The 21,398-nt window shown below is 35.0% G+C and overlaps 2 protein-coding genes across 14 annotated transcripts in view; one reads left to right on the top strand and one right to left on the bottom strand.

Annotated features, from left to right (window-relative positions):
* Anks1b (ankyrin repeat and sterile alpha motif domain containing 1B) overlaps nt 1-21,398 on the top strand; it is a 1,073,630-nt gene that overhangs the window by 489,312 nt on the left and 562,920 nt on the right. The window lies entirely within an intron of this gene.
* Nucleotides 14,812-15,778, bottom strand: LOC107139986 (protein mago nashi homolog). The gene has a single exon (XM_048803475.1). It carries the CDS (start codon nt 15,525-15,527, stop codon nt 15,081-15,083), a length of 447 nt encoding a protein of 148 aa, XP_048659432.1. The 5' UTR covers nt 15,528-15,778; the 3' UTR covers nt 14,812-15,080.

Below are 21,398 nucleotides of genomic sequence, written 5' to 3' on the forward strand. Positions count from 1 at the left end.
GAGGCTGATTCATAGTAAGGTAGGGAGGCGGAACATGGGAGGAATAGAAGCACTCTAGATAGAAGCACTCTGGGGAGGGGGCAGGGGTTTAGCAAGGATGGTGGAATGTGATGGATATCATTATCCAAAGTACATGTATGAAGACACGGATTGGTGTCAACATACTTTGTATTCAACCATATTTGAACATATTTTATATACAACCATAGATATGAAAAATTGTGCTGTATATGTGTAATAAGAATTGTAATGCATTCTGCTGTCATTTATTTTTAAAAAATCAATTAAAAATTTTACATAATACAAATTTTAGGTTTTTAAAAATGTTCTGCATGGTACCTGTCAATTTTAAGAAAAAGAGTATACACAATACAAATGTTTTTAAGTGCAAAAATGGGTAAACAAATTCAGCAACCTAAATGACAGAGTTATAATACAATTTTCAATTGATTTTTACATGCATTTAGATTAAATAAAAAGACATTCTTTTTAAATTCAAAAAATAAAATAAAAAAAGAGGACATATTCTAATCAGAAGGGATGGAAAGTCTTGTGAGGGGAAGTAACATTTTTACCCGACGATTAAGCAGGAATTATGTGGGCATTGAAGAGGGAAGATGATTCCAAATAGTGGGAGGTTAGCAAAGATATAAATGAAAACATGCTATATTCAAAGCACTGAAACTGATTCAGGAGAGCAGGATCAGAGAACCTGAGTGAAAGAATGGCAGAAAATGAGTTCATGGAGCTTGGCATGGAAATCAGGTTTTAGAGGTCTTTAAAAGCCTTCTTAAAGAGTCTAGATTTCAGCTGTGGTGCACACCTGTAATCCCTGAGGCTTGGGAGCCTGAGGCAGGAGGATCCTGGGTTCAAAGCCAGCCTCAACTGCTGTGGCCAGTGAGCAGGTTCCAGTGAGGGGCAATGGGAGATTGGAAGAAATAGTCAACACATGCACATATTGAAGATAAAACAGCTGGGGTTGGATGGAGCATTGCTCTCTGATGGAAAAACAGGTCTAAAGAATTACACCAGCAATCTTTATTATATGTGTCTCTAAATCAGATTAAAAATTATGAAAGCATTATTCTTTGTATTTATGAAAGTTACAGAGTTAGCAACAGTATGCAACTATTTCCTCAATTACATTCTACAGCTGCAATGTGCAATGTTAGGAGAATTGTGCAGCTCTCAAGAAAATCCATTGTTTAAAGTTACTAATTAGTGGGCAAATTCAGAAGCAGTGGAACTGGTGAAACATTGTGGTTATCTTAGCAAGGAAGTTCCTTCATTCCCAGGAGCTGCTGTGCCTGAGAATAAGGTGGAGGCTGTAAGATTCTACTAGCTTGGAGAACATCTCCATAGCAACCAGACATCCTATGTCTTTGCACAGAAACTTTCCCAGTCACCAAGTATGTCACAGCCATGAAGTCATCAGGGACCTCAATCTCAGACACTGGTCTCCCAGTCACTATCACCGCTCTCCACACTCAACAAATTAGTGAGGCCCTAAGTAACTCAGTTAAACCCTGTCTTTAAATAAAATAAAATAAAATAAAAAAGGGCTGGGATGTGGCTCAGAGGCAAAGTGCCCTTTTTGTACCTTAATCTCTGGTACAAAAAAAAATTATATTTTAAGGACAAAGGTGCTGCATTTTCTGCACTCCATAAAAAGCTTGATCATAAATCAAATCAGATCTAAAACCAGACTAACTGTCTGCTTATTCTAGGGTGGTGATGGTGATTATCTTTTTTCTCATATTTCTCACAAAGACTTTTGTAGGCTTCAGGTGGCTCTGGTGAGAAACCACCTAAGGTTTTAAGCAGCATAATGATATCTGATTTGCATTTTTCCACATTCCTGGCTGTGCTGTAGCTTTGTGTAGAGGACCAAAGACAAAAAATAAGACCTTTGCCATAGTTGAATCAATGGCAGCTTAGATCAGGCTATAGCTCTGGGGAAGGAGAGATGTTTAGATGAAGAATTCTCAGGACTTATAATTGCCTGCAGAAGCTAGAGGGAAAGGGAATGGTAGCAGGCAAAGGTGTTCTTCACTCTCCTGTTGAGCAGGCAACCACTGGGGCCTCAAATACTATATCTAAAACTTTAATCTTGACAAAAAGCTACTGTAGTTACTCCATGGTGGGAAGGTATCAAGATTAGCTAGAATAAAGCACACAACAAAAGCACTTCAAAGTCCTCTGGGGCTGGGGATATAGCTCAGTTGGTAGAGTGCTTGCTTCACATGCACAAGGCCCTGGGTTCAATCCCAAGTACCACACACACAAAGTCCTCTGGGGTCAGTAGAAGGACATTACATTTAAAGTGATGGTTTCCTTCCTCTCTCCTCCCTCCTTGCTTTCTTGCTTCCTCCCTCCCTTTTTCCTTTTCTCCTTTGTTTCCTTCCTCCTTTCCTTCCTTTTATTCTTGCTGGAAAAGCTACTGCCCTTTTATATTTTCATTTTACTTCTTAGGCCTCTGTATATTTCTGCCTGGCTAAATTTGTTCTACAGGGACATTAGTTGTTACCTGACTTTAGTTTTAATTTAAAAGAGTGGGAGACCTGTAATTATGAAGAAGATTGGGCATGTGGGCACCTGATTCATTTCCCTGGGTGGCACTATGACTCACCCTCATTAAAGTAGTTTTGCTTTGAGATGCTTGATGCCTTATCAGTTTTAAATTTTTTCTGCCCCTTATGTGAACAATAAGGTAAGTTTCTCTCATGGGTCATTCACTGCTCTTCATCTCTACTATGAGTCAGATGTTTTGCATTTCAAAACATTATCCTGCCTACAATTTCCCTCTTTATAAATTATGCAGAAAACTTCTACTAACAAAAGATTCTGAACAGAGTTTTAGATTTGTATCCATAAAACATATTCTAGTTGTTTTGCAATAATTTAGTAAGCAATTTTATGACCAACAATAATTAGAATGAGGTCCTGTTTTATCTGTTTTATCATCATTGTCTAAACATCAAGGTGCTTCATTAGATAAAAGCACAATCATCTGTAAGTAAATTCAAATACAGATGATTAAGTAATATAAAAAGTCCTCCCTCGATCCTTTGCCTTCACATTCAGCCTCCTAGAAAGAGCTATCTACCATTCCTGTACTCACTTTCATCTCTCTCAATCAGTTCCCTAAAAGTATTCCACTATTGCACTGAAATCTCCTGGGTTAGGTCTCCAGAATAATAGTCTTCCTAAATGCAGTATTCTGCTTGGTACTTGAGCCATCTGCTGTACTTAACCATTGGAGCACTTTCTGCATGTAGCTCTGTGACACTACCCTCTTCCCCTCTCCTTTCACCTCTTTGGTTTCCTTCATGATCTCTCTCTTTGTGTGTAACTCTCTCTGCCCACTCCTAAAAGATTATTGTTCTTCAGAATTCTGGAGTAGATCCTCTTCTCTTCTCATTTCACATACTGCCCCTGGATGATCCCAACCTTATTGCTCAATCGTATGTTGGTGTTCCTCAAGGTTTCGTCTCCAAATCACACTGGAATTCCAAACTCCTAAATTTTTGTTTCTCATAGACCACTCTATGCAGATGTCCCACTGGCCCATCAGTCACCATGTCTATGTAAGTTCCCTAGGGCTGCTTCAAAAAAGGGCCACAGATGGGGTGGCTTGAAGAGAAGTTGGCTTGTGAGAGAAGTTTATTCTCTCACGATTTCAGTTGCTAGAGATCTGAGATCAAGGTGTTAGCATGACACCTCTAAGTGTTCTAGGAAAGAATCTGTCCCTACTTTGTCCAGCTCTCAGGTATTCCTTGACTTGTGGCAACATAACTCCAGTCTCTGTCTCTGTTATCTCTGGGTCTGTGAGTTCTTTTTTCTTCTTGAAAGAACATCAGTTGTTGGATTTGGGGTCATTCAATTGCCTTTGTTTTGTTTTTATAATATGTAAATAAACATGCTTACAGATATTAGACCACTGTAATGGAAACTCTACCCCCTTATAGTGCTGTTGTTAAATGAATTGTTGCTTAGAAAGTATTTATTATAGAGAAAAAAGAAGGAAGGCAGGCAAGAAAGAAGAAAGGAAAGCAAGCAAGACTTAGTTTTAAAAATGGTAAGCAAGGTAAAGTAAGTTTAAGCATGGATTTTTAAAATGGGGCTCAATGTAATTTTTCATAGTTCATATACTAACAAAATACATAAAAAATCAATGAAACACCATTTTAAGTTAATTCAAAACCTTCAGCAAAACCTACATTTCCCATAGATGTTAAGACATATAGTTATGTTTCTCACTAATTATTTCATACCTGGCTTTCCCCATTCATCTTTATTAATGAAAAAGCTCCTGTCTTTATTGATACTAAAGGATATAATATCATTTCCCAAATATTTCTAGAACATATCTCCAAAAAAGGACAAGATTAAGCAATTAGTAGTAGTATTATTGTGAAGAAGAGGACGAAAAGGAGGAGGAAAGAAGGGAGAGAAGAAGGGAGAGAGGGAGGAAGAAAGAAAAAGAAAGATTAAAAGGAGGAAAATCTGTTTTTACTGATGTCATTCTGAAAGAATGAAATAAAACATCATTTGTAATTTATATATCTGCTTGCTTTTGTGAAACATTTATTCCTGTCTGCATATGTAACTGTTGAAAGATATGCCTAATTATTTAAGCAACCAAGAAATTAAAAAGGATTAACATGAAGTGTTTCAGCCTACATTGGCTACATTAATAAGTTCTCCCAAGAGAGGATCTGTGGTAGACTCCTGTGCTTGTAATTATTGAAAATATCTTAGATTCAACTAAATCATACTAGGTCATATAGGTGTTGATGAGAAGAAAAGTGGAAGTGCCTCATTTTCCCATAGCATTTATTATGTAGGCAAATAAGGTCACCCCAGGGAATTAATTTTATTCTTTGCAAAAATGCTAATCCTCAAAAGAAGTTCTAAGTCTTGATATTTTGCTCTACTTTGCATTAGTGCTACTTGATGGTTTTAAATTCACATGATTTTCAGAACACATAATTATAATATTCACTAATTAAACAGAAAAAGTCAACCAAATTAGACACAGTTAGGAAAATGTCTTGGCATAGCCTAGTGGGTCTGCTGAGATTTATTGTCATTAAATTATCCTCAGTAGACACTAGCATTCACAGCTTAGTATTTATTATTCATCTATTTTTAGTTCATTTTGACAAATAGCAGAAGATTTTAGCTTTACTGAATTGTATGGGGGGCCTCTGGGTACTTACACAATCATTTCTAAAGCCTTATGTAGCAATTTTCTTCACTCAACAAGATTCATTTTATAATTCCCAGAAGTTTTGAGTTCTTGAAATAGTTTACTTCAATTTGAAAATAACAGTTATCATTGTCATTAGATTTCTGTAGGTAAGTCCTCTCTATTAATAAGTGTTCTACTTGTTTTGCACATGTTAACTTATTTAATCCTTGCAATAACACCAGGTATGTATTACAGTCTTCTCTGTTCATGTCTAGAAGAGGGTGGACTTGGGAGTAGATACCATACCTTCAGACTCAGCGCCTGTTCCCTTGACCACCCCGTTATTCTGCCTCTCAATAATTTTATTAGATTATGTTGTAATCACTTTAGAAAGTACACACAACTTCTGTTTACATAGTGGCAGAAAGGGATAAATTCAAGTGTCAGCTTTTGGAAGAAATGCCATTGCTTCTCTGCATCTTCCTCCATTTCAGGTACTGCCCTGGTGGCTTGGGCTATTTTTGCCTAGAGATGTTCCTATGGATTGTCCTCAAGTAGATCTTAGAACTGAGTCAGTCATTTGTGAGTCACACACAACACAGGGATCTTCCCCATACACTAACTCATGCAATATAATTTATGTACTAATTATCTATTATAGATATTATTCCTAATTTATAGATGGAAAACAGAGGATTAGTTAAATTTCTATGGTGTGTGGCACTGAATGATTTATTTAAAACTATATTCAAAGGTTTTTTTTTAGCTTAAATTTAGAGCTTTTTGTGGTAGCTAGCTGATTGCTTGTCCCCCTCCCCCTCCCCCTCCTCCTTCTTCTCCTTCCTTCCTTCCTTTCTTTCTTTCTTTGTTTTCTAAGTATGGTCCCAAACCAAGCCAAGTAATTATGGTCCAGAATCTGTTAGTGTGTTTTACTAAACAACAGCAAAATAAGTGCCTTTTGAATCAGAACAGATGTTTCAGTTCCTATTGCTATATAACAGATCATCTCAAAACTGAATAGATTAAAACAACAGGAATTATTATATCACCTTACAGTTTTCGTGGCTTAGGAATTCAGAACAGGTTTAGCTGTTTGGTCTCTCAGGCTCTCTTATATAGTTTCAGTCAAATGGTGACTGGAGCTGGAACACTGTGGGGAGGGAAAAGCTGGGGACTAGCCACATATGTGTCTCTCTTCAAATAGTCCTTGGGCTTCTCCATGAGTTCTTCTTGCAAGGATTAGTGTGAGTTTCCCCAAGGCATTTTGGTCTCAGGGCAGTCAGTCTGTTTACCCAAAGATGAAGGTCTCCACTGCTGTCCTCTCAGATGTAAGGTGGAGTTTGCATTGTTTTTCTGACTTAGCCTCAGAAGTCACATGGAATCACCTCTATCGTGTTCCATTTGTTATAAGTGAATAACAAACCTACCCAGATTCAACAGGGTGAAAATTAAACTTTAATTCATAATGGGAGAGTGGCAAGATTCTAGAACACATGGGAAAAGAGAAATATTTGTGTCCATCTTTGTAAAATACAGTCTACTACAGTCCACCATCTAGACCAAAGATTCATGTTCTTCCCACAGACACAATATGCGACTCCCCCCCAACCCCAGCCACAAAGTTCATCTCTTTTGGCTTGTGGTTCATTATCTAAATGAGGTTCAAGTCAGTTTAGTCTCCACAGGTAAGTTTCCTTAAGCCAAACTTGGGGATCATTTTTCTCGGTTTGAAGTCTTGTGAATCAAAGACACAGATTAATCTGCCTTCCAATATCCATCATATAATGTTTATACAGGTTAACTATAATAGACACCTTCATTTTTAAAATACAGAAAAGCATAGTAGGAACACAACAGTCATTGATCCATGGACATTTTGGGGTCTAGTCAGATACATGTCATCAGTTCTACTCTGTGAAAGTTATTCTCCATGGATCTTGGCTCTGCCCTGTGAGATCTTATTTGTTTTGAATGATCTTTTCTTTATCATAAGACATGATACTCCCAGTTTGCTTCCTACCTGTAGTAGTTCTGTGGTTCAGAAGATTCCCTTAATTTTGTATTATCTCTATTCCTTTTAATTTTAAACAGGTAGTGTTTCTAGCAATGCAGTTCTTAAAAACTGTGGGTTTTCTAGGAATCTTATTGAGTTTCATTCTGTTAAACAAAAGCTAGAGTCACAAATCTCTAAGATAATCCCTTCTCTACTCTGGGTTCCCTTTATATCTGATGAAGAACAGCATCCTAAAGTTCTTAGAAGTCTTATATTGTTTAATCAAGAAGACAGAGGCAACAGGTTTGTAAGATCCTCAGAGAGCCTTTTTGCATTTTTAAAATAATCTATTTGGGACAGACCTAGATCTTTCTGAAGTCTAAGCAAAGGATTTTATAGTCCCACCATGTATTTATTTGATCTTTGGCTTAAGAATCTTTCTTTTCTTTTTTCTATTTTTTTGGGGGGGTACTAGGTATTGAACCCAGGGTTACTTTACCACTGAGCTATATACCCAGCCCTTTGTATGTTTTACTTTGAGACAGCCTCTTGCACAAATTACCTAGAAGGGCCTCACTAAGTTACTGAGGATGGTCTCAAGCTTGTGATTCTTCTGCCTCAGCCTCCCACATCACTGGGGTTACAGGCAGGTGCCACCATGCCTAATGTAGGATCTTTCTTAACTATAGATTTGTTTACCCCAGTGTACAAGATGAAAGAGGCACTGCCTTGTCTGATGTAGCCAGGGAAGTCTTACACTGTTATTACAAGTAAGCCATAAACATATCAAGATTTAATGAGGCAGGAAATAAACTGTACTTCCTGAAGGCGAATTTTTAAGATTCTAGAAGAACATATGGTATGGGAGATATTATTGTAGCCATCTTTGGAAAATGCAGTCTAACTCAAATAATCACTTTAATATGATGAAACATTTTTTTTAAAGAAACTTAACTGGTATTTAACATGCAAATGCCTTCAAAGTAGTAAGTTACCTTGGGAAGATATATTCTTTTTATTATTAAAAGTTTTGTGTAAGATGTGTTTTGGAGCTTAGCTTTTGGAGTTGCTTTTGAAAGCTTAAAAAACTCATTATTGTTGAATGCTTTGTATTGCTGTCACAATTTGTTAACAAAGTATACTTTTATGATACTTAAATTTTCTTTGTCCTGAATATTTTTTAGCTTAAGTTTCCCATACTTTGGAAATGTTGCTAATGCTGTCTTTGGATCACAGGAAATAGAACAGTCTACAGTGTTTTCCAGAAGTGTTTCTTCTGATACTATTAGCCATGCAGAAGTCAGTATGTAGTAAAAACTTTATTTTGTTCAAGAATGATATCCTAAAGAACAATGACCAGTTTCCTTAAACTCTCAGCATTTCAGTTAACTCCAAAGTTAAATAAAGATATGTGTAGAAGTAGTGTGTATGAGATGAAGGATGGCTTAGATAAAGTGGACATGGAAACTACTTTCATAGAAACCATCAGTGTGTCCTTGATCTAATCATTCAACCTGGAGCTGTACTGGGATTCAGGAGGGTAGGTTTCTTGAATAAACTCTATAATTAACTAGCTCTGAGATTTCTTTAAAGCCTTTGCTATTTCATGTGAATTTTCTGAAGAGGGGAGACTGGACTATCATCAAAAAATTCTTCTGAAGTATCTTCTATTTACAAAGCATCCTTGTGCAATTTAGTGTTAAAACAATATTATCACAGCATGCTCATTGATAGTAATACACTACTTGAGCCATGCAATTTGCTTTCTTATAGAACATTTCTAAGATTATAAACTGTGAACTGAACTCTCAATTAACTTCCTTCAGAGTGACCCTGTTACTGATACACTTGTAAGAACAAAGCAATAATCAAGAAGCATAATCTCAAAATTCTTCTAGAAAAATATTTGAGCATTTCATCATTTAGCCTTTCCAAAACCCCCCAAATGAAAGCACTATCTGAACTTCCCCAGATAAAATGAACTTGGAATTAAAGAGACTTTATAACTGCCTCTTTGGAAAAGCTATTCATTTATAGGTAGCAGCTGTACTCACCTGAGTGTGTACTAGAATCCAACAGGAAAGCACATAAAACTCCCAGATGGCTGAATTTTATGCTAAGAAATGTAAATCAGCATTTTAAATATCACTTTACTCATACATTTTTTTCATATCTTCAATCTTTGGCATGAAGTTGTTTTTTCATATGCATTAAATTCTGATGCATGTCTGAGGTCATAATTGAGTCAAGAAAGAAAGAATTTCCCATTAAGAAGAACACTAAAGTTTAGAAGTTTATTCTTGTACAGAAGGGGTTTGATAATTCATACATTCATCTGCCTTTCTCCTGTTTTGTGGTTGAGAGAATTTGAAATGTACTTGTATGAAATTCCTTCTCTTAAATTTTGTCTTTGGTTATACATATGTTGTTTCATGCAACAATATTCCACATTGTAGTTACTTGTTTTCATATCTCTTTCATTATTAACGTATAAGGATTTAGAGGGAAAAGGAGGAAATCAAGATACTCTGCTTAGGATAGAGCTTTGGACATATAATTCTTGTTCAGTTCTTTTTCTCCAGTCTGTACTTTTCCTCATGTATGGAAAGCAACATTATTCCAAACATTTTGCTGAAAGTAGTTTCAGATTCAAAGGGTTAACTGCAAAGTTTGCCTTTGCCTCATTTAGAAATTATTATATTCAGAGTTCACTTTTTTGTCATTGTTCTTTTCTTTCTGCTTTTACTCATTTTAGAGTTTTAGTTCATTATACCTTTGTCAAACAACATAATTATAAACTTAGTCATTACTTTGCAGATTTGGGTCAGAAAATTTGCATTTAGGATTTAGGAATTATGATATTACTATTATTAATAACATTACTTTTATTGAGTTTTTACTATAGATGAATTATCAAACTAAGTGCATTGTCTTTTTTAATCTCTTCAAGAATCCTAGGAGATAGGCTACATATAATAAATTTCCCAGATAATGAAATGAGTGTCTTTCCTAAATAGGCAACAATGAAGGACAACACCTGAGAGCTGAGCTCAGATTTGTCAGCCTCTTCTAAAACCAATTCCCTTAACTACAATGATATACTCCAGTGGTTCTCTCCTAAGGGAGATTTTGCCATCTACCCGGCTTTGGAAAGTGAGAGGGTTTGCACTTGGCATCTAGAGATATAGGCTAGGAATGCTGAGACAGGTTACAATGCACAGGGTAGCATTCCATAGCAAAGAATTATCGAACTCTGAAATGTCATAGTGTTAAGGTTAAGAGACCCTTGTATACCTTAACACTTTTCTAAGTTGTGCTGGTCAGGTATTTTAGTTATAATGACCAAAACCTAACTAATTCTCATACTATAATGGCCTGTTACTGCCCTTTCTTTATATTACCTGACAGTTCTTCATTTTTCTTATCAGTAGGAAATCCTACTATCACCTCCTCTGTGAAACTCCAAGGATATGATATATATTATCCATAATTTGTAAAATGAGAGTCAGCCTCTACCTGTAACTTAATAATTGTCTTCTTGAATATTTGAAGGAAATACTTTTCACACCCTGTTTCATGATGCTTCAAAATTCCTGCTAATACTCTATAAAGAAGATTACTGCTTTTAATGTAGACCCTTGCTATTATGTCCATGACTGACTCTAATATCATCCAGAAATTAGGGAATTCTAGCAGAAAAGAGAGGGCAGCTCAGCATAATATACAAGGTACATATTTTGAGGGAATGCACACATTCAAGTATCTTGAGACATGTTCTTAATTTTAAAATAATTGCTGAGATGAAAACCAAAGGACCTGACAATGGTAATGGAGTAGTAGTGTAAAAAGCTGAAAACCTAGACCCAGTGTGCTTTGACAGTGACAGTCACATCTTATGCAGAGCCTGAAATACTGCATATGAAAATTATGTGTGTTGAGTGTACATATGTATGTATAGAACTAAGGGAGGAAGTGAGAAATAAACTAATATGTAGCAATTTTTCCATGTGTGATAAAATCCTGTTTAACAATCTTGTTAAGTATGTGAAATGGGGATGGAAAAACATATAAAACACCATTTACAAAGAAAGGAATTTTAAAAAGTGGAGATAATGAAACATTTTCTCTTTATAAACATCTTATTCTTCCCTGAAATTACAAGCAGCTGCAGTATATTCTGGCTAATTACAACTGAATCATAAGAAACACAGCATGATAAGAACCCTAAGTGGTATCAGTATGGTGCAAGTTGATTTTAAACCCTGAAGTTCTATATAATTCTTGTTTTATTCACACTTGGATCATTAACTTTTTAGAAGTTTTATTTTTTAGAGCAGTTTTAGGTTAACAGAAAAATTGAATGAAAGGTATAGCAATTTCCTATATCCCCCATTATCGACATCCCCCTTTGAGAGTAGTATAATTGTTATTATTGATGAACCCATATGGGCATGACATTATCACCCAAAGCCCATAATCTACTTTAGGCTTCTTTCCTGGTAGAGTAGATTCTGGTTTGCACAAATATATAAGTGACACATTATCTATCATTATAGTATCATAGAATGTTTCACTATCCCCAAATCTTCTATGGTCTACCTATCTTTCATTTGTGCCATCAATTTGAAGAAAATAATACTAGATTAATTTGGGGTCATTTGTTAGAATAAGTAATCATCTTAAGCACTGTGAAATATTTTAATAAATATACAGCATTATTAATTATTAGTTCAGGTACCACTTATTAAACTATCTTGCTATGCATACTGATAGGACTTTCCTTTGCATTATTAACAGAAAGGGAAATATTTTTCAGAGGAATTCTTTTCCTTTAATAGTAAGAGCTTACTCTTTTCAGGCAGTAATTTACCAACAAAGTAATTTATCATATCTTACATATGAAATGGTAAAACTGAAGAATTGGGAATATATAGAGGGGGGGGATCGATTTTATGGAATTGGTTCATTGATGTTGCAGTTTTGAGTGGGTTAGTGGCAGAATTCCTTCTTCTTGTAGGGCAACAGCCTTACTATCTTTTCACCTAAGATCTTCAATTGACTAAAGGAGGTCACCAACATTATGGAAAATAATCTGCACTCAGATCTACTAATGAAATGTTAACCAAATTTGGAAAATACATTTAAAGAAACATCTAGACTTTGGTTTGACCAAAATCTGGATACCATGACCTAAAAAGTTGACACATAAAATTAAATGTCACATATACTGAGAGGGGTAAATAGATTTGCAACTAATTCATCTCATTCTTCATCCTTCCCTTTGCAAATAAACTTTTTCCATAAGTCTTCTCTCTTAAACTCTGAACTTACAGGTTTCTCTAAGACTCAGGGACCAGGAAATGTATTACTCTACCTTCCTTCTTCCGTCAAGTTATAATCAAGGACAGGGGCTTCCTGTGAACCCAATCTTGTGATAAATCTGTAGAAACAGCATGCAGCACAACTGCACAACAATTCAAAACTCTGCATATTTAAGAAGTAGATTAGGACACACAGACTCTAAGTACAATACAAAGGGGCAGCTGTAATTTGACAAAAAGTAACTTCATTCATCTTCATATTTTTCCTTGGGATCCAAAACCAGAAACTATATTATGAAAGGTGAAGACAAGAGAGAACTTTGAAGTCTATTTATCCTTGTCACTGTTTTTTTATTATCTGTACTTGAAGAGAGTATATTGAAGCATTTGTCTCTCTTTCAACCTTAGATTTAACTGCATTCCAATGTTTGTTATTTCTACACACAATACACAGTTCCACACACAATACACAGGCAGTAAAATGTTATGAGACTATGATATCTTAGCCACAATTCCAACAGGTAGTTAAATTCCAGGCCCGTGAACTAGTCAATTAAAGTACTATTTCCTTTTCCACCCAACCTAGAGTGTGTGGCAAAGCCAGGTACTTATTAACAACCATTACTTTCATCCAGAGAGTGAAGACATGTGAACTGGGAAAGTGTGCCAGGGCTGTATGATATTAAATGAATTCATTGGGTATCTGTTGCCTGTCTCTTAAAGAGATGCTCCGAATTTATCGGGGCCTGTTGGCTTTTCTAGATTGCCATCTACTTTTTTTATACCTTTTGCCTAAATTTCAGCCTAAAATCTTTACTGTGGATAAAACTCACTCTCTATGATAGTTGCTTCCCCTCTGAATTTCATGATGTTGTATTCATCACCATATTCTATGGTCACAGCAATAATAGCTGGGATGGACTCTCCCTTGCCAACATTAGCACTCAATGGTGTGTATTTTTGTAAGTCATGACCGTGCACTCTAGATCTGAATATCTTTTTCTGATTGGCTTCTTTATCAGCAGTGACAGTTAAGACAGCTCCCCCTGTGCCTTTTTGGCCATAGACAGTAGATCTAGTGCCACCCTTGCATCTTTGTATTATCAGTTCTCTGAAACCAATTTCTGTGCTTCTTTATACAATGTTTTAAGCACATTTTTATTATTAAAATTTCCAAACAGTCAAGACTAGTGAAAGAAGAGTGTAATGAACATATACTCACCATTCAGCAACCTATGTTTGACAATTGACATTTGCTGTATTTGTTCCATCTTGCTTGCTGAATAATTTGAAAAAAAAAGTTTAAGGAAATAGTATATTATTTCTAAATATTTCAGTATGCATAGGGAATAAAAGAATCTTCTTATTTAATTGTAATACTTTTTCTACCAAAAAAGTTGAGAATAGGCCAGGCGAGGTGGTGCACACTTGGAATCCAAGTGGCTCAGGAGGTGGAGGCCAGGAGGATTTCGAGTTCAAAGCCAGCCATAGCATCTTAGTAAGGCGCTAAGCAACTCAATGAGACCCTGTCTCTAAATAAAATGCAAAATAGGGCTGGGTACCCACCCAAAAAAATAAAAAAATAAAATTGATTTTATATTTTATTTCTTTTATAATAAAAGTCTTATTTCCTACAATATATATTTTATCTTTCATATAAAATGGATTCTGTTATCATGCCAGTATTTCCAATAACAACAAAATGAGTGAAATTTTTGAAGTATATTTTGTATGAATAATTTATTCTAGAATTAAAGTCTTAATTAGAATACTGTGTCAAAAGTCACTTGAGATTATTTTGTCCCTGAATTGTATAATTAGTTTAAAATATGGTTAGATTTATTTGTTTTCAATTTTTGGTTTTAACTATCCTATTTTTAAATTTTAATTTATATGGTATTTATATAATTCTAAAGTAAAAATTATATAAAAGATGAACTCAGAAATTTCCTATTTCCATCTGTTCCATACCTTATTCCTCCTATTCACCTGTTCTGTTACCATTTGTAAGGTTTGTGTACACACACACACACACACACACACACACACAGTAGTCCCTTGAATATTATAGGAGATTGGTTCCAAGACCCTTGCGGATGCCAACATTTGTATATGTTCAAGTTCCTTGTGTAAAATAGCACAGTATTTGCATGTAAACTATGTGCATTGTCCCATATACTATAAATAATCTCTAGATTATTTTTAATACTCAAATAGTGTAAATGTCAAATAAAAAGTTGATATACTATATTTTTTTTAGGGAATAATGACCAAAAAACAGTCCGTGTTCAGTATAGATGCAATTTTTTTTTCAGGCTTTGATGTTTTATTAAAACAAAATTTCAACAAAAGTGACTTTTACTTACAGAATTTAATGTGTATGGGATGTCTAACCCACTTGGTCCCAAGTGAGAAAAATCATTAAGCCTATTCATTTATTTTCAATATTCAGTTTATGTACAAGAAAAACATTTTGTTTCACATTCATAAAAATCCCAGTATTAGAAATGGCAAATAAACCCTCCCTTACCTATCCCTTAGTTAAATATACAAAGAGCTTCAAAAACACAATTTAAATTGGTTTAATCTTGAAGTGTAATCCAATGAGACTGAAAACTAAACATTTCAAGTCCTGTACCAAATAGTAAAATACTTGAAGGCCTTCAGGATCCTTTGACTGATTTACATCAATAAGAGAACCTATTTTTGATGTGGTAAAAGAAATGTGTTCATCTCCAATTACAATTTCAAGTTCCTGTCGTCCAACCCTGTCAGGGGGAGGCCACAGGGCATCATCTTCTTTTGTAATTTCACTGTCATCAATAATTCTCTTCAGTTTTTCCATTACACTCTTATGTACATATGCCTCTTTCCTGATCATGACATCATTTTTGTAATTGCTATTGTTGGCATATCTAAGCTTTCCGTCCGGCCGAAACTCGAACTCTAGAAACTCATGTCCAAACTTGCCCTTGTGCCCTACATAGTAGCGCAGGTAGAAATCACTAGCCATAGACATTTTGGTCTCCCGGAAGCCCGCCGAAAAAAAAGTAGATGCAATTTTTAAAAAGTATTTGGACCTATTCTAAAGTTGGTGAATATGCAGGTGCAGGACCCACGAATATAAGGGCACATTGTACTCTGCATGCATTATTTTTTTCCACTTAACCATACATTCTAAACATTAAAGAGAATTTTAACTTCCTCTAAAGTCTGCATAGTACTTCAATGGGTATATGTGTCATGGTTTTTTCCCCTAATGCTACTGATGGACATCCGAATAACTTTCAAGAATTTTGCAGCAGTGAATAACCTTGTGCATAGGTTGATTTGTATTTGTGGATCTGTGCCTCTTTGGCAATATTTCTGGAAGTGAGATTCCTAGGTCAAAAGAAAAAGGGAATGTAATTTTTTAAATAAATTGATAAATTCTCCTTTAGAGAGGGTTTGCTATCTTGCACTCCCATCGTTATATAGCTAACAAAATTGTTTTAAATGTTTGGACATGTACCAGTCTCAAAGGTAAGAAATGTCTCTGTTTAAATTTGCATTTTTCTTCTCATGAGTGAGGTTAAGCAAACTTTTAAGTGCCCCCCGGACCTTTTGTTTATCATTTTAGCAAACGTGTCTATCCTTTACCTAATTTTCTATTGGACTTTTGAACTTTCTGTTCACAATTTACTAGCACAGACCAATGGTTCTGAGCTTGGGGATGAATTTTCCTCCCTCACTTTCCCCTCCTCAAGATATTTCACATTGTCTGGAAACATTTTTCTTTGCAACTGACAGCTAGTATGTAAAGGGCAAAGATGCTGCTAAACGTCCTACAAAGCAAAGCAGCCCCACACAAAGAACTGTCTGTTCTAAAATGTCAATAATGCTGAGTTTTAAAAACACCGTATTAGGCCTTTGTGATATAAGTCGCAAATATTTTCTTCTGGTTTGTCATTTGTCCTCTGATTTGATAATGGATGTCCCCCTCCTATATTTTTTTAGTTCAGTTTTTCAATATTTTGTATTATTGTTTCTCTATTTTGAGTCATAATTAGAAAGGCTTTCTCTTGCCCTAGCTGTAATAAAATTCACCGTACCATCTTTTTGAATTTATGTGCTTTTGCTTGTTACTTTAATGTAAAATTAATCTTGAATTAGTCTTGAGTTAATGTGTGAGGTAGGATTCAATGCTTTTCTTTTTCTAAATGGTTATCAAGCTGTACCAATAAAATTTATTTTATTTTTTATTTTAAAATTTGTTCTAATTAGTTATACATGACAGCAGAATGGATTTTGTTTCATTGCACACAAATGGAGCACAACTTTTTATTCCTCTGGCTATATATGGTGCAGAGTCACACCAATAAGTGTAATCATACATGTATATAGGGTAATAATGTCTGTTACATTCTACAATCCTTCTATCCCCACAGCCCCACCCCTCCCTCACTCCCCTCTGCACAATCCAAAGTTCCTTCATTCTTCCCTACACACCCTCCCCCCGCCCCACTATGGATCAGCATCTGCTTATCAGAGAAAACATTTGGCATTTGCTTTTTTTAGGATTAGCTTATTTCACTTAGCATGATATCTCTAATTGCATCCATTTACCTGCAAATGTCATAATTTCATTCTTCTTTAAGGTTGAGTAATATTCTATTGTGTACATTGTCTTTATCCATTCATCTGTTGAAGGGCATCTAGCTTGGTTCCATAGTATAGCTATTGTAAATTGAGCTGCTATAAACATTAATGTGGCTGTGTCACTGTAGTATGCTGATTGTAAGTCCCTTGGGTATAAACCAAGGAATGAGATGGCTGGGTCAAACGGTGGTTCTATTCCATGTGTTCTGAGGAATTCCATAGTGGTTTCCATTGTGGTTGCACCAATTTGCAGTCCCACAAGCAATGTATGAGTGCATCTTTTCCCCCACATCCTCTCCAACACTTATTATTGCTTGTATTCTTGATAATGGCCATTCTTACTGGAATGAGATGAAATCTTAGGGTAGTTTTGATTTGCATTTCTCTAATTGCTAGAGATGATGAACATTTTTTCATATGTTTATTGATCGATTGCATTTATTCTTCTGTGAAGTGTCTGTTCTGATCTTTAGTCCATTTATTGATTGGGTTATTTGTTTTTTTGGTGTTAAGTTTTTTGAGTTTTTTATGTATCCTGGAGATTAGTGCTCTATCTGAGGTATGTATGGTAAAGAATTTTTTCCCATTCTCTATGCTCTCTCTTCATTTTATTGATTGTTTTCTTTGCTGAGAAGAAGCTTCTTAGTTTGAATCCATCCCGTTTATTGATTCTTAATTTTACTTCTTGCACTTTAGGAGTCTTGTTAAGGATGTCAGGTCATGAGCCAACATGATAAAGATTTGGGCCTACTTTTTCTAGTACTAAGCACAGTGTCTCTGTTCTACTGCCTAAGTCTTTGATCCATTTTGAGTTGAGTTTTGTACAGGATGAGAGGTAGAGGTTTAATTTCATTTTGCTACATATGGATTTACAGTTTTTTTTAGCATCATTTGTTGAATAGGATATCTTTCTCCAATGTATGTTTTTGGTGCCTATGTCTAATGTGATATAATCATATTTAGGTGGGGTTGCCTCTGTGTCTTCTATTTTGTACCATTGGTCTATATGTCTATTTTGGTGCCAATACCATGCTGTTTTTGTTACTGTGGCTCTGTAGTACAGTTTAAGGTCTGATATAGTGATGCCTCCTGCTTCACTCTGCTTGCTGAGTATTGCTTTGGCTATTCTGGATCCCTTTTTTCTCTAAGTGAATTTCATGATTGCTTTTCTAGTTCTGCGAAAAATGTTATTGGTATTTTAATAGGAATTGCATTAAATATATCTAAGAGTTTTGGTAGTACGGCCAGTTTTACTGTATTATTTCTGCTTAACCAAGAGCATGGGAGATCTTTCCATCTTCTAAGGTCTTCTTCAATTTCTTTAATGTTCTATAGTTTTCATTTTGGGAGGTCTTTCACCTCTTTTGTTAGATTGATTCCCAAGTATTTTACTTTATTTTTTTTTTTTGGAAGCTATTGTGAATTGGGTAGTTTTTCTAATTTTTTTCTTTCAGTGGATTCATCACCTATGTTTAGAAATGCATTTGATTTAGGGGTATTGATTTTATATCCTGCTACTTTGCCAAATTCATTTATTAGTTCCAGAATTTTATGATAGAATTTTTTGGATCTTCTAAGTATAGAATTATATTATCAGCTAATAGTGATAGTTTGAGTTCTTCTTTTCCTATGCATATACCTTTATTTTCTTTCATCTGTCTGATTGCTCTGGCTAGAGTTTCAAGTTCTATGCTAAATAGAAGTGGTGAAAGAGTCTTGTTCCAGTTTTTAGAGGGAATTTTTCAATTTTTCTCCATTTAGAATAATGTTGACCTTGAGCTTAGCATAGATAGCTTTTACCATGTTGAGAAATGTTTCTACTATCCCTAGTTTTTCCAGTGTTTTCTTTTAACATGAAGAGGTGCCGTATTTTAACAAATGCTTTTTCTGCATCTATTGATATCATCATATAATTTTATTTTTAAGTCTATTGATGTGATATATTACCTTTATAGATTTGTGTATGTTGAACCAACCTTGCATCCCTGTGATAAACCATACTTGATCATGGTGCCCTGTCTTTTTAATGTTTTTGTATGAGATTTTCCAGAATATTATTGAGAATTTTTGCATCTGTTCATCAGGAATATTGGTCTGAGGTTTTCTTTCCTTGATGTGTCTTTGTCTGGTTTTGGTATCAGGGTGATACTAGCCTCATAGAATGAGTTTGGAAGGGTATCCTTTTTCTATTTCATGGAATAATTTCAGGAGTATTGGTGCTAATCTGCCTAGTCCTGGGCTTTACTTGGTTGGTAGTTGTTGATGGCGTCTTCTCTTTCAATTGCTTTTTGTTGTTGTTGTTTCAATTTCATTGATTTCAGCTCTAATTTTAATTATTTCCTGCCTTCTATTGCTTTGGGTGTTGATTTGTTCTTCTTTTTCTATGGCTTTGTAATGTAATGTTAGTTCACTCATTTGTTGACTTTTTATTCTTTTAATGAATGAGCTCAGTGCAATGAACTTTTCTCTTAGCACTGCCTTCATAGTGTCCCAGAGATTTTGATATGTTGTATTGGTGTTCTCATTTACCTCTAAGTATTTTTTTAATTTCCTCCCTGATTTCTTCTGTTATCCATTTGTCATTCAGCATTCTATTTAGTCTCCAGGTTTTGGAATAGCTTGTATTTTTTATTTTATCATTAATCTCTAGTTTCATTCCATTGTGATCTGATAGAATACAGGGTAGTATTTCCATTTTTTTTTATTTGCTGAGAATTGCTTTGTGGCATAGCATATGGTCTATTTTAAAGAATGATCCATATGCTGTTGAGAAGAAAGTGTATTCACTCAACGATGGATGAAATTCTCTCTATATTTTCATTAAGTCTAAATCATTGGTTGTGTTATTTTATAAATGTGAAGTTAGTTTTTACCTTTATTTTTTTTTATGTGGTGCTGAGGATTGAACCCAGGCCCTACCCGTGCTAGGCAAGTGCTCCACCGCTGAGCCATAATCCCAGCTGTAGTTCTATAGTTTCTTTGTTTAGTTTTTGTTTGGAAGATCTATTCAGTGGTGATATACATATGTTAAATTCACCTGGTATTCTTATTTTGTTGTCTATTTGGTTCTTGAAATTGAGAACAGTTTGTTTGATGTTTGTAGATGCTCCATTGTTTGGGGAATATATATTTGTGATTGTTATGTCTTGTTAATGTTTTATTCCCTTAAGCAGTATAAAATATCCTTTTTTTATTCATCCCTTCTGACTAACTTTGGCTTGAAGTCCACTTTATCTGATATGAGTATAGAAACCCCTGCTTGTTATATAGTCCATTTGAGTGATAGTTTTTTTTTTTTTCCCATCCTTTCACCTTCTGTCAGTCTGTGGAAGTCTTTTCCTAGGAGGTGAGTCTCCTAAAGACAGCATATTTTGGATTATTTTTTAATCCAATCTGCCAGTCTTTGTCTTTTGATTGATGAGTTTAGGACATTAACATTCAAGGTTATTATTGAGATATGATTTGTATTTCTGGTCATTTTGGTTTATTTTTCATTTTTAACTTGACTTAGTTTCTCCTTTGATTGACTTTTCCTTTAGTGTAGTTCCTCAGTTTGCTGGTTTTCATTGTTTTGTCTTGTTTTTATTCACTTCCTCCTCATGCAATATTTTGCTGAGAAATGTTCTGTAGTGCAGGCTTTCTAATTGTGAATTCTTTTAACTTTTGTTTATCATGAATGTTCTTATTTCATCTTCAAATTAGAACCTTAATTTTTCTGGATATAAGATTCTCAGTTGGTATCCATTTTCTTTCAGAGCTTGATATATGTTATTCCAGGACCTCCTGGCATTGAGGGTCTGGGTTGAGAAATCAGCTGAAATCCAAATTGGTTTCCCCCTACATGTAATTTTATTTTATTTTCTCTTGCAGCCTTTATAATTATAGCCTTATTCTGTATGTTAGTCATTCTCATTATAATGTGTCTTGGTGAGGGTCTGCTGTAATTATGTACATTTGGGATTCTTTAAGCCTCTTGTAGTTGATTTTCCATTTCATTTTTAGGTTTGGGAAATTTTATTTCTTTTTTTTTTCTTTTTTTTTATTGTTGGTTGTTCAAAACATTACATAGTTCTTGATATATCATCTTTCACACTTTGCTTCAAGTGGGTTATGAACTCCCATTTTTATCCCATATACAGATTGCAGAATCACATCAATTACACATCCATTGATTTACATATTGCCATACTAGTGACTGTCATGTTCTGCTACCTTTCCTATCCTCTACTATCCCCCCTCCCCTCCCCTCCCC

The sequence above is a fragment of the Marmota marmota genome, unplaced genomic scaffold (genome assembly GCF_001458135.2).
Source record: "Marmota marmota marmota unplaced genomic scaffold, marMar, whole genome shotgun sequence".
Taxonomy (NCBI): domain Eukaryota; kingdom Metazoa; phylum Chordata; class Mammalia; order Rodentia; family Sciuridae; genus Marmota; species Marmota marmota.

Bases quoted from the DNA above. Each gene is read 5' to 3' on its own strand.
- LOC107139986 (XM_048803475.1), bottom strand. From the start codon at position 15,527: ATGTCTATGGCTAGTGATTTCTACCTGCGCTACTATGTAGGGCACAAG.